This window comes from Quercus suber, unplaced genomic scaffold, assembly GCF_002906115.3.
Source record: "Quercus suber isolate HL8 unplaced genomic scaffold, Cork oak 2.0 scaffold_182, whole genome shotgun sequence".
NCBI classification, from domain to species: Eukaryota; Viridiplantae; Streptophyta; class Magnoliopsida; order Fagales; family Fagaceae; genus Quercus; species Quercus suber.
Window position 1 is genome coordinate 18,026 of NW_027069640.1, and position 14,100 is coordinate 32,125.

At 33.2% G+C, this 14,100-nt stretch overlaps 2 protein-coding genes across 5 annotated transcripts in view; both read left to right on the forward strand.

The window, feature by feature from the left end:
• Positions 1 to 3,830: 3,830 nt before the first annotated feature.
• Positions 3,831 to 11,014, forward strand: LOC112006102 (spermine synthase). Its single transcript, XM_065778370.1, is given in 13 exon segments — positions 3,831 to 4,119; positions 5,215 to 5,435; positions 5,570 to 5,614; positions 6,146 to 6,222; positions 6,303 to 6,425; positions 7,840 to 7,872; positions 8,361 to 8,465; positions 8,584 to 8,656; positions 8,757 to 8,828; positions 9,248 to 9,443; positions 9,804 to 9,817; positions 9,820 to 9,932; positions 10,720 to 11,014. Coding segments are annotated over 12 exon segments (1,143 nt in total). The 5' UTR covers positions 3,831 to 4,119; positions 5,215 to 5,245; the 3' UTR covers positions 10,822 to 11,014.
• Positions 11,015 to 11,983: 969 nt separating this feature from the next.
• The window catches only part of LOC112004049 (plastidial pyruvate kinase 4, chloroplastic), a 29,814-nt gene continuing 27,697 nt past the window's right edge, over positions 11,984 to 14,100 (forward strand). For all 4 annotated transcript variants that reach the window (XR_010630878.1, XR_010630877.1, XM_065778368.1 and 1 more), the window contains exons 1-3: positions 11,984 to 12,080; positions 12,348 to 12,443; positions 13,585 to 13,997. Coding sequence is in view for 2 of the 4 variants with exons in the window: in XM_065778368.1 (XP_065634440.1) it covers positions 12,399 to 12,443; positions 13,585 to 13,997 (458 nt within the window). In the remaining 2 variants the exon portion in view is untranslated. The remainder of the gene's footprint in view (positions 12,081 to 12,347; positions 12,444 to 13,584; positions 13,998 to 14,100) is intronic.

The window sequence follows — 14,100 nt, forward strand, 5'->3', positions numbered from 1 at the left end:
ATTGAATGACAAAATTTGAAACTTAGAGGACTAAAATGACAAAATAAAAATTTAGAGGACTAAAATGACAAAATGTGAAAGTTAGAGGGTCAATTTTGCATTTTAGACTTATTATTATTATTATTATTATGGATAATGTTCATTTGCTTTTTTTTTTTTTTTTTTTTTTTCTAAAAAAGAAATTGCTTGTTTTGATTATTAATATAAAGATACAGTTTTTGTTTGTTTGTTTTTTAATAAAGAGTCACAGCAATTCATTTATAATGAATTAGAGTATTCAATTGAGAGGATTTTTCTAAAAAAAAAAAAATTTAAAAAAAGAGGGGAGAAAAGTCAGATAATCCTCAAGCCAATTGGGAGGCAAAACATTAATAAATTTTTTGACTGGTTAATAATAAAAGGTATACTAAAATTAAAAATAATTAATATATAAAAAATAAAAGTAGCTAGTATTAAAAAGGGGTTATACTAACGAGTACCTTTAGGTCACTCATTAATAATATATTTTAGGAAAGTTTTGATACCACTTTTATAGAAAATAAAAAAAGCTGTCAAAATATTATTACTTTTTTTATTTTCATTTCCCATAAAAACTTTCTTTAAATAGATTATTAATGAGTGCCCTAAGGACACTCGTTAGCATTTTCCTTAAAAGAAATTAAAGATGCTAAATAATAATATATAATAATTTCCTAATACATTTCAACCCAATCATATATTATCTTTTCTTTTTTTTTCTTTTTAATCTCAAACATTTATGATTTTGATTTCTTACTTAGTAGGAATTTTCCTTTTAATATACAAGTCAAAGAGTTTGGTAGAATATCATCTTTCGTTTTGTTGTGAAATACAATATCCATTGTTGTATATATTAGGTTAGTGTCAGCAATTTAAATCATAACAAATTGTAAGTCTTGTTAAGTTGTAATGTTTAATTCTAGTCCAAGACGAAGATCTAAGACTAGTTCAAGAAAAGAAACTTTCTGAAAGAGCTTGACACATCACTTGATTGACCTTTGATCAATCAAGATAAGCCTTCGGCAGACTTTTAGTTGATTGAGAACCGGAAATCCTAATTCTCTTAAAGGCCTTTTAAGTCGATAAATAGTGGGATTTCGAGCTCTATAAGAAAAACTATATAAGAGCCAATTTTGTTGATAAAATCGAGAAGAAAAAATGTTTGTGTCGTGCCAAAAATTCTAAAAAGTCTAATTCTTTCTTTGTCACCATCATATGATATCATAAATCTAGAAAGTTAATATGAAAACAATACCTTGAAAATTGGTGATAGTTTGTTGAAACCAGAAAGTCAAAGTCATTGCATCAAGTTGATTTGAAGAAATCTTCAGGAATGTCCTCAGAGTAATGGACGAAGTTCGTGGAGGGAAATTCATGGTAGAAGAATCAAAGGCACTTGGAGTATCGTGGGGTTGTGCTATAAGCTTTAAAAGTAAGGGTTTATTTCTAGTATAAGCTTTGATTTTAAATTGTTGATATGCATAGATTTTGCATATACAATCTAATGACGAGCACCTGCAAAAAGGAATGAGTACATCGGAAAGGTTGTGAAGGGAGCTGGTGAGGAATTCTATGATGCCTAGGTCAGCAACGAATTGGACTATTGTATCACATAAATTTTTTTTTTTTTTTTTTTGGGGTTAATTTCTTGTGTACCTTTTTATGTAATGTAGAAATTAAGAGAAAATTAATTGATTTTTTGGTTTGATCATAAAAAGTAATCATCATAGCATATATGTCATAAGTTGGAATCCTATTGTACCTATCGAAAAAAAAAAAAAAAAAAAAAAAAAGAAAAAGAAAGGTGTTTACACACAAATCTACACCAACTTACTAGACCACCACCGAGCCGCTCACTTTGTTGGAGGGAGTTGCCAATGGCGCATATTCCAATGATTAATCACCAACTACTAATTCTAATCATCGATTGGTATAGTTGTTGGCAGCAATTTTAAAATTTCATCCTTAACTAAGTTGATCGTGTGAGTGTGTGTCTATATATATATATATATATATATGTATCAATATGCATAACCTCAGTTTGATCTGTGATCATCTTTAGGACATATCCAAGATCCTCTTTCATCTTTCCTCATCAACCTTCAGTTGCCGATGTCATTGCACTCATAAGTATCTCTCTCTGGTCGTCGATTGAAGTTTGAAGGTGGGTTAATTGAAGAAGGTGAGTCTCAATTCTAACAGTTTTTGGGTTTGATTTGCTATGGGTTTGATTATTAGATCTTAACTATTGATATGTGGGTTTGAATTCTTGGGATATATAAAGATCTTAGGTTTCCAAATCTCTCTCTCTCTCTCTCTCTCTCTCTCTCTCATGTTACAATGCTTGATGACAACTGACTACTGCATTGACGAAAATCGTTGTTGATGGTTCCAAAAAATGGGTTCAAAGTTGCAATGGCGATTTACATTTTAAGGAGATCAACGACTCTAGTGTGGCCCAAAAATCCTTCCTAAAATTGACCACATAAGCCGATGAACACCTCCAATAGAAACCCATTTTTATAAAATTCCACGAGGTCCTCTAATTTGCTCAGCTATTAAATTGTTTCCTTCTTTGGAAAATTTTGAATATAGGCAAAATATATAGACATTTATTTATTTATTTTATTTCCATATAAGTTTTAGATGACCAAATTTATGGTTGATTAATTATAGGCATATCATAAATAGTGAATTTTTCTTTGGAATAGTGGTTAACCTCCGCAATGACCTTTCTTTTAGGTGGTTTTTCTTGAAATTTTCACTTTGCCACCATATTCTGTGTTATTTGTATGATTGTTTATTGCCTTATATTTGATAACTTACTTAATAAGATTTAGATCTTCTAGATTTTTTAGTAAATTCTATCATACAGTGTTCTTAAAATTCTAACATTTTCCTTTTAATGTAAGTTTTCAACCATGCTACGTCCACATTCCACTAACTAAACTATTAAAAGAATAATTTTTTAATAGAAAAATTCTTAAACAAAAGGGATTGCCAAACGAAGGAGTCACCCCATTAAAAAAAAAAGGTCTAAACATAATTTTTCATTTATGATTGAAATTATTTGTTCATAATGGTAGTCAGTATATATACACCTACTTTTATAAATGAATTGTCATGTTATTGAACATTTTGTCCTTACTGACTATTAACCCAATTCAAACTAGTTTAATAGAAATATGATTATTGAAAATAGGGAGAGATTTTAGATCAGTGGTTAATTCTACTAGACACGTTAGGATATAAATACATATTCAAAATTGAACATGTGTCTACGTCTTAATATGTCCAATAAAAATAAAACTAATCACTAGATGCAAGTCCAATCCTTAAAAATAATTCTAGATAAGATTACCATAGGAAGTATTAAAAAGAAACAGCAGAGGAAAAAAGATTGCGTTCATGAAAAGTGGCCAGCCTCAAATCACAATCAAGTACCCACCAGTTGATCCAAAAAACAATCAAGTACCCACTGATTCAATTCAGACTGAGAAAAAAGAAAAAGAAAAAAAAGCACCCACTTTTTTCTCTCGTGTCAATCTTGTGTATGATTGTGTGGATATTTCCCCTCCCCACCTACCGTCAGTTTTCTTTTTTTAACAATCACCAACCGTTCATCTTCATTCTTCACTTCCTCTTGGGAGTTGGGACAATTGCCACTCACAACTCCAAATTCTTATTATAGAAAAAAAAAGTCAAAAACAAAAAGTACTTCCAACTACCTCACCAATGTACAAAGCAAAACGGAAAACAAATTCAATAAAAAAAAAAAAACACATATAAATAAATTTTCAAACACTGTTAAAAAAAGAAAAAGAAAAAAAAGAAGAAGAAGTAAATCTCTTCTTGTGTATAAATAAGCTTATTATACACACACACGCACCATTTCCGTCCAAACAAAGCCTCAAAAAATTGAGACTGTGAGAGTAAGAGCTGAGAGAGATATAACCCAGATCATCTGTTTCTCTTTCCCGCTCACTCTTTTTGCAGTTTTGCTCTCTCAGCAATAACAGATTAAACCCAAAAATAAGAAACGGAAAACAAACAAACAGAGTATTAAGAGCAATACAGCAATATCGCCACCATTAACGCCAGGCAAGATTTCTCTCTCTCTCTCTCTCTCTGTTATCTTAAGTTTTCTACTTTCTGCTATTTGCTTTTTGTATAATCTATTTGTAGATTATGTTGTAGCTATTTTTTTTTGGATTGATATATTGTTGCTATTGGGCTTTGGACCATGTTTTCTTCAAAAATAAATAAGTGGGCTATTTTTATTTTGCGTTAAACCCTAGTGGTTCCGTTTGTTTCCAGGGAAAACTGGGTTCTTGATTGTTCTTTGGGTGATTCTTGGTGCCAAATGCGGATTTTTTTTAGTGATAATGTTAAATTAAAGCAATAGGGAAGTGGAATTTGAAGTTGAGATTCTGGGATTTTTTTATTCTTTCCGTGGAGAATTTTTGTTGTTACGTGTGTAGTTTGTATGGCTTTTAAGGACTTTACTTTTTCAGCATTTGACCAAAAGAAAACTGTGTAGTAGTGTTCATCGTTCTCTGCGCAAAAGTAGATTCTTTTTTTGTTAAGAGAATGTTAAGTACAAGCCAAGGAAATCATGTAGCATCTTCTTAATAAGGTCCAAGCGATTTTATTTTATGTTTGGGTGAAATGGAGCTTGGGGTTTTTCTTGATTGCGTGATTGACGCATTAATTATGTTTGTTGATTCTTTATTTGGTGAAATAAAGACTAAATTGGAAATATTGGGATAGATTTTATTGATATATGTATTTTTCTTTTGAAAAAAATATTTGTGTATTTTTTTTGTCGAAATTAAAATGTGCATTTCCTTTTCCACTGAAGATTCTTTTTAAAAAAAGTAAAACAGCCCGTTTTTGTTGATGGGTTTGGTTATATAAATGAGTCCCTTTTGCTATTGTATATTTGAGAGTTTGCTTGGTATTCTTCTTTCTTCTTTCTCTTTTCTTGAAGTTTCAATTTCATTGAATGGATGTTCGCTTAAAAAAAAATCATTGTTTAGATTGTTTTCAGTTTAATTTATGAACTAAAGTAATGGGAGATGAATGCTTGAACTTAAAGAGATAGGTTTCAGTGTGTTTGTGAGAGAGAGATTAACTATAGTTCTGTTTTTTCATTGTTAAAGTTGTGTTTTTTAATGGATATACTTTCATATGTAGAGGCTGGAGCTGGAGAAGAAAAAGATAATATATGGAGGGCGGCGCAGGAAAAGGTTTGGAATGCCAGAAGACTATGGATGGGAAGGGGAGTAACGGGAATGGCTCAGAGAAGGCTGTCCCTTCTTGTTGCTTGAAGGCCATGGCTTCAGCCCCAGAGCTTGAGGCAAAATGCCATTCTACTGTTGTTTCTGGGTGGTTTTCAGAATCTCACTCTTGCTCTGGTCATTATCTATGATTTTTTCCCCAAATATTCATTTATTTTTGTTGTACGTGGTACTCCACGATATTTAGGTACAATAGTTGGTCTAAATAGTTTTATATTACTAACCCCATTTTCTTGCTTTGTTTTTTACAGGGAAAGCCAGCAAAAGGGTTTATTTTAACAATCCAATGTGGCCTGGTACGCATTTTTTTTTATACATGTTACGCATTACATGATCTCAATTTAATAGTCTTCTCATACATCTTGATATTGTAATCTTACATATGTATAGATAGAGGTTTTCCTTTTCTTTTTCTTCTTCATTTTTTTTTTTGGTATGACTTTGGGTAGAATAGAATGGAGGTAAAGAATGCATGTGACTGATCTGTTCAGGATCCATAGCTGCCCCAAAATTTTGGGATTATGGCTTTATTGTTGTTATTGTATCACTTTTTATTGTATGGTAGTGATATAAATATCGTTATGTGACCTTTCTTACTGTTATAATAATTATAAAAACATTGCTCATTAGATGAACCTGATAAAAAATAAACCCATAGTGGGGGCTCAATGTTTTTCTTGCAAGTCAAACATCCTTTCTTATGCTACGAATTTTTCTTTAAAATAAAAAAAATAAAAATTCTTAAACCTAACTCATTTAGTGAATATGGATCTTTTATTCAATATAAATAGGTATAGATGATGCTTTTTTTTTTTAATCATATTTAGGAGAAGCGCATTCCCTAGTGGTGGAAAAAGTTTTGTTTAAGGCAAAGTCAGACTATCAAGAGGTCCTTGTTTTTGAGGTATGGAGTTGCTTTCTGTTGTTTGCGTGACCTTCACATACCTTATAATTGTTTCATTGAATTGGTTAATGTTAATTCAGTCCTTAACATATGGGAAAGTGCTCGTACTTGATGGCATTGTTCAGCTGACAGAGAAAGATGAATGTAGCTACCAGGAGATGATTGTTCATCTTCCTCTCTGTTCAATTCCATCCCCCAAAACTGTAAGTTCATCCGTATTTAAGTCCCTCCTGTTTATAATTTACATTTGCTGTTGCGTTGCTTGTGTCATATTTTCTTTTCTCTTATCCTTCGCATTATTTGTCATTGGACAATGGGGGTTGTAAAATTCTTATACTTCATGTTTGTTTGAAGATAATGGTTGGTCTAGTTTGATTGTATTACAAAATGCTGCTAATCTTTTTTTTCCCTTTTATATTGTAGGGATGTAATTTTTACTGAAAAAAGAAAGCATTTACGTTTTTGGTAATTGAAGCTTGTAATTTGATGCTCCTGTATCATTTAGAAATAAAATGGTCTAAACTGTACTGCTTCCTAGAACTTTAAGGGAAAATGTTGAAAATAAAGATGTTATGAGTTCTTCCGTTTAGCCAATTGATTATGGGTTTTCTATTGAGCAAGAAAAAGAAATATAATCTTGATAAAAAAAGAATATAATGGAACTTTGATGTGCATCAGATGGATGGCAAAGTTTGATCCTTCCATCTATACTGAGCAGGAATTGGTAGCCATCATTTCATTTGCTGTAATACTACTTTTTTTTTTTTTTTTTTTTTTATTTTTTTTTTTTTATCTAGTATTTATATATATATATATATACACACATATAGATTTTAATCTTTTTTCTAACCAATAATTTTTCCATTTTGACCTTATAATATTGCTGAACTCTGTGTGGGTGTGTTTGAGTCTATCTAAAGTCTATCTAAAATTTAGATAGACTCAAACACGCCCACACACAGTTCTAAATGCAAAAAAGGCTAATTAAGTTCCGGTAATTGATTTATTCTCAATACGGTGGTGGTGCCATTGATAGAAGAGTTGGTGATGCTAGTAGCCCTTGGTTGGTATGGTGGCATGGCTTGTAGTGACTGATAGTTGCAGTGATGATTTGGTGGTTGCATGATAAGTTGTGTGGCAGTGGTTTTATCTTTTGGGAGGTGGCAGTGGTGCAATGCTGACAGTTATTAGTTTCTAGCTGGAGCTGGTCGTGATGGTGGCCTTATATATTTTACTTTGCAGGGGATTGGTAGGTATATTTCTGGAATTACTGCTCTGCTAAAATGACGGCATTTTTTTAGAGGAAACAACAGTAAACTCAGCAAATTATCAATATTTTCTCTCTATTGCATGTATGTAATTGTAAATTTATTTGTTACATCATAGAACACAACATATGTTGTTTCTTGCGGTGCTCTAGCTGGACCAAAACCCAAACTCATGTTCTTAATTCCAATTTAAGACAAAAGCTATTGCTGCATGTATTTTAGGATATAATAAATGTGCTATCGTGATATTTCTGTAGTTTTGTGCCAACAAAGTGACTTTTGGTGGTTGCTTAATATAATTGAAACCAATATGTTATGATCTTCGTAACAAGACTAGTGAAAATTGCAGGGCAATAGTTGGTCCAGAGAAAATATGAGTACGGTGAGCAAATCCAGTTAGTTTGTCTTGTCTTCTTCATTTTGTCTTGGTCATTAAGATTTGCTACATGTCTTTGGATGCATAAGTGAATTTAGTTTTGCTCTTATGTTCAATTGACGTTATGCCTCCAGTAAAGTAATTTAAAAATATAGCCAATGAGCTCTAGCTCAACTAGAACTTTCTCCCTTGGTATGGAATGGAGTGGGAGGTGAGGTTGTGGGTTCAAGGCTTATCAGTGAGTTTGTAACTTAATATTACAGCATGCATGGTGCTCAAAGATCTCTATAATAGGAAGCAAGTTTTAGTTAGCTTGTTGATGTTTAAGTTCTTTGAGCTTTGAAGCTGATCAGAGGATCTGGTTGCCCTATGAAGATTGTGGACCAGGGGCAGTCATACTCTGTGACCAGCTTCTACTTCTGCATGACTTTGCATGTTGGTTTTCCTCTTCAGTGTTGGTATGATTTTGAACTTTACTAATATTAATTTCACAGGTTCTTGTTGTTGGCGGTGGAGATGGTGGTGTTCTTAGAGAAATAGCTCGCCATAGCTCTGTGGAGCAAATTGATATTTGTGAGATAGATAAGATGGTCATTGATGTAAGTGGATGTTGTGATGTGCCTTCTTTATTTAATTACTTGTTCAGTTGAGTTTTATTTTTCTTTTCGCTTTTTGGGTGGAGTTAATCAACTCATTGTCTTGATTTCTTTTATTTAGGTCTCTAAAAAGTTTTTTCCTGAGTTAGCTGTTGGATTTGAGGACCCTCGTGTCCACCTCTATGTTGGTGATGGTACATTAAAAAAGTGTCATTGGTTCTCTTTTTTTCACTGGGTTTTTGTTGATTTACAATGCTGTAGCCCTTAGTTAATCTTACTATTATTTTTGGACAGCTGTTGAATTTCTTCGGAATGCACCTGAGGGGAAATATGATGCAATTATTGTGGATTCATCAGATCCTGTTGGTACGTTTTTTTTTTTTTTGGGGGGGGTGGTGGGAGGTAATTATTCATTTCAGATATTTGGAGTGGTGTGCTTCTGCGTATTAGTTTCTGGGCTTGGTTTATAATCTATTCTTTTTCTTTTATAAACTTATCCTCTCCTCTTTCTTAATTATATTATGAATTTGGTTAAAAATTGTGAGGTTTGCCTGAAATCTGAAATATGCAGTCTAATTGTTTAGGAAATACTGAAAGCTTAGACTTCTTTTTCTTTATATCTTATTTTTTAGTTTGAAACTTGTGCTTATAAGGTTTGTGATGCCAAAACCTCACTCNAAAGCTTAGACTTCTTTTTCTTTTATCTTATTTTTTAGTTTGAAACTTGTGCTTATAAGGTTTGTGATGCCAAAACCTCACTCATAGGGTTCTTTTGCCTGATATAGGACCTGCTCAGGAGCTTGTAGAGAAACCTTTTTTTGACACAGCAGCCAGAGCATTAAGGCCTGGTGGTGTCCTCTGTAACATGGCAGAAAGCATGTGGCTCCATACGCATCTAATTCAAGATATGATCTCTATTTGCCGTGAAACATTTAAGGGTTCTGTTCACTATGCCTGGACTAGTGTGCCAACATATCCAAGGTATTGATGTTTCTTATTGTTTCTTGAATTTCATGGTAGAAAAATTTATTTAGCATTTTACATTTTGCTGCCTGTTTATTGCTTTTTCTGCTGTGTATGTTTTCAAAATGTAGAGAATTACTGAAAATAGGTTGTCTTTATTGGCTTAACACTGTCTGAACTTTGAGTTTGTTGCTTAATGAATTTTAGAGTTGCCTGCCGCAAATTTGTTGTTTTAAATCAGTTGGACATTATAATAAGTGCAACTATAAATAGGATACCACCCATACATTATTATATCCTATCAATTAAGTATTGGAATTTTAGAATTTTCTTTGGTTTCATAATGTGGTTTTTGTAAAATTTTTCCATGCCAAGCAGTGGTGTGATAGGATTCTAATATGCTCAACTGAGGGGCCGCCTGTTGATTTTCTAAATCCCATTAATCCTATTGAGAAGTTAGAAGGAGCTCTGAAGCATAAAAGAGAGCTAAGATTCTATAACTCAGAGGTAAGATCTCTCCTCTCTCATACCTATTAAAAAAAAAAAAAAAGATCTCTCTCTCTCTCACACACGCACACCGCATTCAGCATAAATTGACATTGGTATACAGCCTTCGCAGCAACTTAATTTTTTTCCTTGACCTCTGAGTTATAGAATCTTAGCTCTCAAGCATAGACGAGAAGCTAAGGTTCTATTACTCATGGGCAAGATCTCTCTCTCTCTCTCTCTCATGCACGCTCTCACACATATATTCAGCTTAAATAGACATTGCTGTGCAGCCTATGCTGCATTTTACTTTTTTCCTTTGAGAATTGAGTGAGCTATAGAAAATCATTAACATTATATAGCTAGCAAAAGCTGAATATTTTGATACACTAGACCTGAAATGGTCAATGATGTGATGACATACACTGAGGAATGAGGCTTTCTTAACCTTTGCTGGTAAAGCTCTTCAGTGAAGATTGTCAATTTCATTCCTTTATAATCTGGTATCATTAGGAAATACAATAATCCTTCATGCTTGAATCATGATGCTGAAGTACCCCCCCCCCCTTTTTTTTTTGTGTGTGTGTGTGTGTGTGTGATTGAAATCCTTATTTGCTCGCTTCTCCCAAAAAAAAAAAAAAAAAAAGAAAAAAGAAAAAAGAAATACTTATTTGCTCTTTGGCCAAAGAAAAAGAAACAGAGGATTCATAGCTAACCTCAAAATTTTGGAATTAAGGCTTGGTTGTTATTGTTGTTGTATTGCACTCACAATGTGACCTGAAACTAATTGGCATTATTCTTTTGACAGATGCATTCAGCTGCCTTTGCCTTGCCATCCTTTCTGAAAAGGGAGGTGAGCTCGCTTTGTGATTCTCCAACCCCAGCAGCTCAACGAATCAGTGTTTCCTAGTTAATTCATACCAGTCCTAGTTTGGTTTTTCAGATATATGGAATTAGTAACATTGAAAGTAGACTGTAGGTGATTATTGCACAATTGTAGATGGGACCATGAGCTCTGTTTCAGGAATTAGTGAGGATATTAATTCTAGCGTGTAATATCATCTCTGCCAATAATCAATTTGTGGATGGCTACTTTTATTATATTTGTACCTCTGAAATTATCATATTTTGTGAATGTTGACTTGTCCTTGTTCATTTAGCCAAGTGGTTAATCTGCTTAATTGGGAATTGATGGTTCAAAATTTCCTTGTTCATATTTAGTTTTTCAAGCCGTAACATGGTTGAAGTCACGTACTGGGAGATGTTTCAGGTCAATGTTTAATGGCTGTGACTGGCTATTTGTGGAATGTGGATTTTTGGTGCACCAAGAAAAATAAATGGAAAGTATTTCCATTTGTTTGGTGAATGATCCAATCTTATGGCAAGCTGTATTAGCCCAAAAAAATCTCTTCTATGGCCAATCAAACTTTTAAAGTAGTTGCTGTAAGTCTACAATTCAATTAAGATAAATTTGAATCTCTATCATCCGTTCTAGCTTCCATGGCCGCATGGTAAAGAAATAAAGAATAAATATAGAGACATCTAAATTCACAATAATAGGCTGCTTGGAGTGGTCGATTGTAAGTGATAGGCACTTTCTGTCTTTCTTTTACATATATCCACAATTTTTTTCACCACTCAGATTATTTCAACAAATTGTGAAATTAGATAACTCCAAGACATCCATATATTATGGTATGATTTTCTAAAATCAATGTCATATGTCTTTGCATAGGCTGTCTGAAAATTGAAGATAGCTCCAAAAAGTGTAAATTTAGCCCTTCTATACTACAACACATCTTATCCTCAATTCAAATTATATTAGGGTAGTAAAAATTTTAAATAATTCTATCTTTGCAATGCCTTATTCTCTCTTGGCTACCTAGGCATGCATGTGTACTTATCAGTTACCACACATGTGAATGAGATATCTCGTAATTAAGTGGGAACCAATAATAACAACCTTTAAAAAGATGACTTATACTAAAAAGTAGTAGATTCTACCACGTGTTGAATCTTTACCGAATCTGGCATGCGCTCTCCACACTCTCATCCCCTCTTATATGTATCATATAGACTATAATAGTTTTCCTTTTCACTTTCTCGAGAAACAAACAGGCGCCTCAGCTTCACAACTACACTTTCTTGTTCCCTAAAAATTCTTCTAAGGTACAAATTTCTCTCACTCTCAAAGTAAATTGTAAAAACTTTCGCGGAAAATTTTTTTGGGAGTCAAAACAAATGGTTTTTCTGAATTTTGTTGAGTCTCGTGAATTCTCATGATTTCCGTGAAATTATCAGAAAACAAAATATTTGTATTTAGATTTTTTAGGTGCATTCTTTCTGAGGAAATGTTAAATTAGTATTTTTTTTTAATCAAAGTTTTTACTTTGTTTAATTCAATATTATAAAGGTGTATAATTTTGTTTGTTTTAGGTGGTCTTGCAAGTCCATGATTTGTGTGTGTACTGATTTTGCCCGATATAGATGACGACGCTGGGTGCACTATCAGCTTATGTAGTTGCTAACCAGGTGAGTATCGGTAACCATGTAATTTTCTCATTCACCTTAATAATTCAATACAAATGAGAGTAATTTAATGCTTTGTATGTGTATGTATGGATGTATGTATGTATGTATTTGTGGCTAGCTACGACCATTTATATAGAGTGATACGAAAAAAAAAACAGGCGGGTCTCCGATGGCGTTGAGCCATTGAATAACAACTCTTACAGCCCTTGTTTGATTGAATGCATGCTGCAGGAGGCTTCCATTTGATTTCTTTTGTTGATTCTCTTCGTTTGTGAGTGCATTCTCTGAAAAAGGTTTGTGCACATTTTATCTCGTGTCTTTCTCTGTTCCTCTTCTAGTAAAATATTTTCTAATAAAAAAAGGGTTATGTTAACAAGCATCGTAAATGACAACTTTTTGACTTTTTTTTTTTTGTTGAAATTTTGTCTTTTTTACAGTTTTATGTCATTTTTTCAGCTTTATAAGCTGTGAGGTCAGCTTCATAGAGAGAAAGAATATTAAAATAAATTGTGAGACTAGTTTTATGTTTTTTTTTCTTTTATTTATCCAATTTTTTTATTAAATGGGACCTGCATTAGCCCCGCCTTAACAAGTACTGCATGGTGCTTGTTAAAGTTTCCCATAAAAAAAATATAGAGCGATACAAAACGTTCTCAATTAGTTACTTATTTCTTGGATGATTTGAGCAACCATGAATAGATGATTGTCCTAGTGTGCTGCTGGTCACTTCTATTAGTTTTTAATCTGACCGCTTATATGAATTGAAGATCAATTATTTTCTTTAGTTTATAATGATGCATTGATGTAAAAAAGCTACTTGAATTGATGGAGATAGATGCTAGATGGCGATGATGTAACTGGTGATTCACTGGATGAGTGGATGGTGATCTGTGTGTATCAGCAAATTTCATTTAATTTGCTGAGCTTTTATGCATATTTTAGCAGACAGTCACCTTTTTGTAAATAATGTAAATTGGTGTTATTGAATGCTTTAGCCTGCACCTTCCGGTGAACTTCTTGTTTCTTCTCCCTTTAAAGTTTGAAGTGCTTAAGAACTGTCCCATTGAAGTGTAGTTTGAGCTTTGACTGTTTTATTGATTAAAGAAACCATCCAAGGCTAAATGAATTTTCTGGTCTGCAGGCAATTCAAACAGCTGAAATACAACTTCCACCCTCCAACTTGAGACGGAAGCTCCAACATCTGCCACGTAGATTTCATGTGAAACAGCCAACTCACGTTTTTCAAATATTAGCCACACATGGAAGGAACCAAAAGCCAAGGATGTCAGCTTTTGCTGTTCCAGATGGAAATAATAAAGCTGAAATGGGCAGTTCACGTGACGATCCAGTGCTTGTGCTTTCTAAGAGTAATAAGAGTTCCAAGGATCCAGATGTGAAAGTTGTTGCATCTAGTTCACACTCCCTAGCCAACTTTCGTCCAAATTCTGATCAGCCAGGAAGCCAAGGAACACTTCTTGACAAGCTAAAGGCAGTTCACTTACATATATTAGCATCCGAACAATGGAATGCTTCCCTACTTAAATTATGTCACAGGTACATATAGTGACTTTCCAGATACAGTTTATAACTGCGCCCCCCCCCTCCAAAAGAGAAAAAAAAGGCAAATCTGTTATTCTGTTTAAGTTCTTGAGTAATA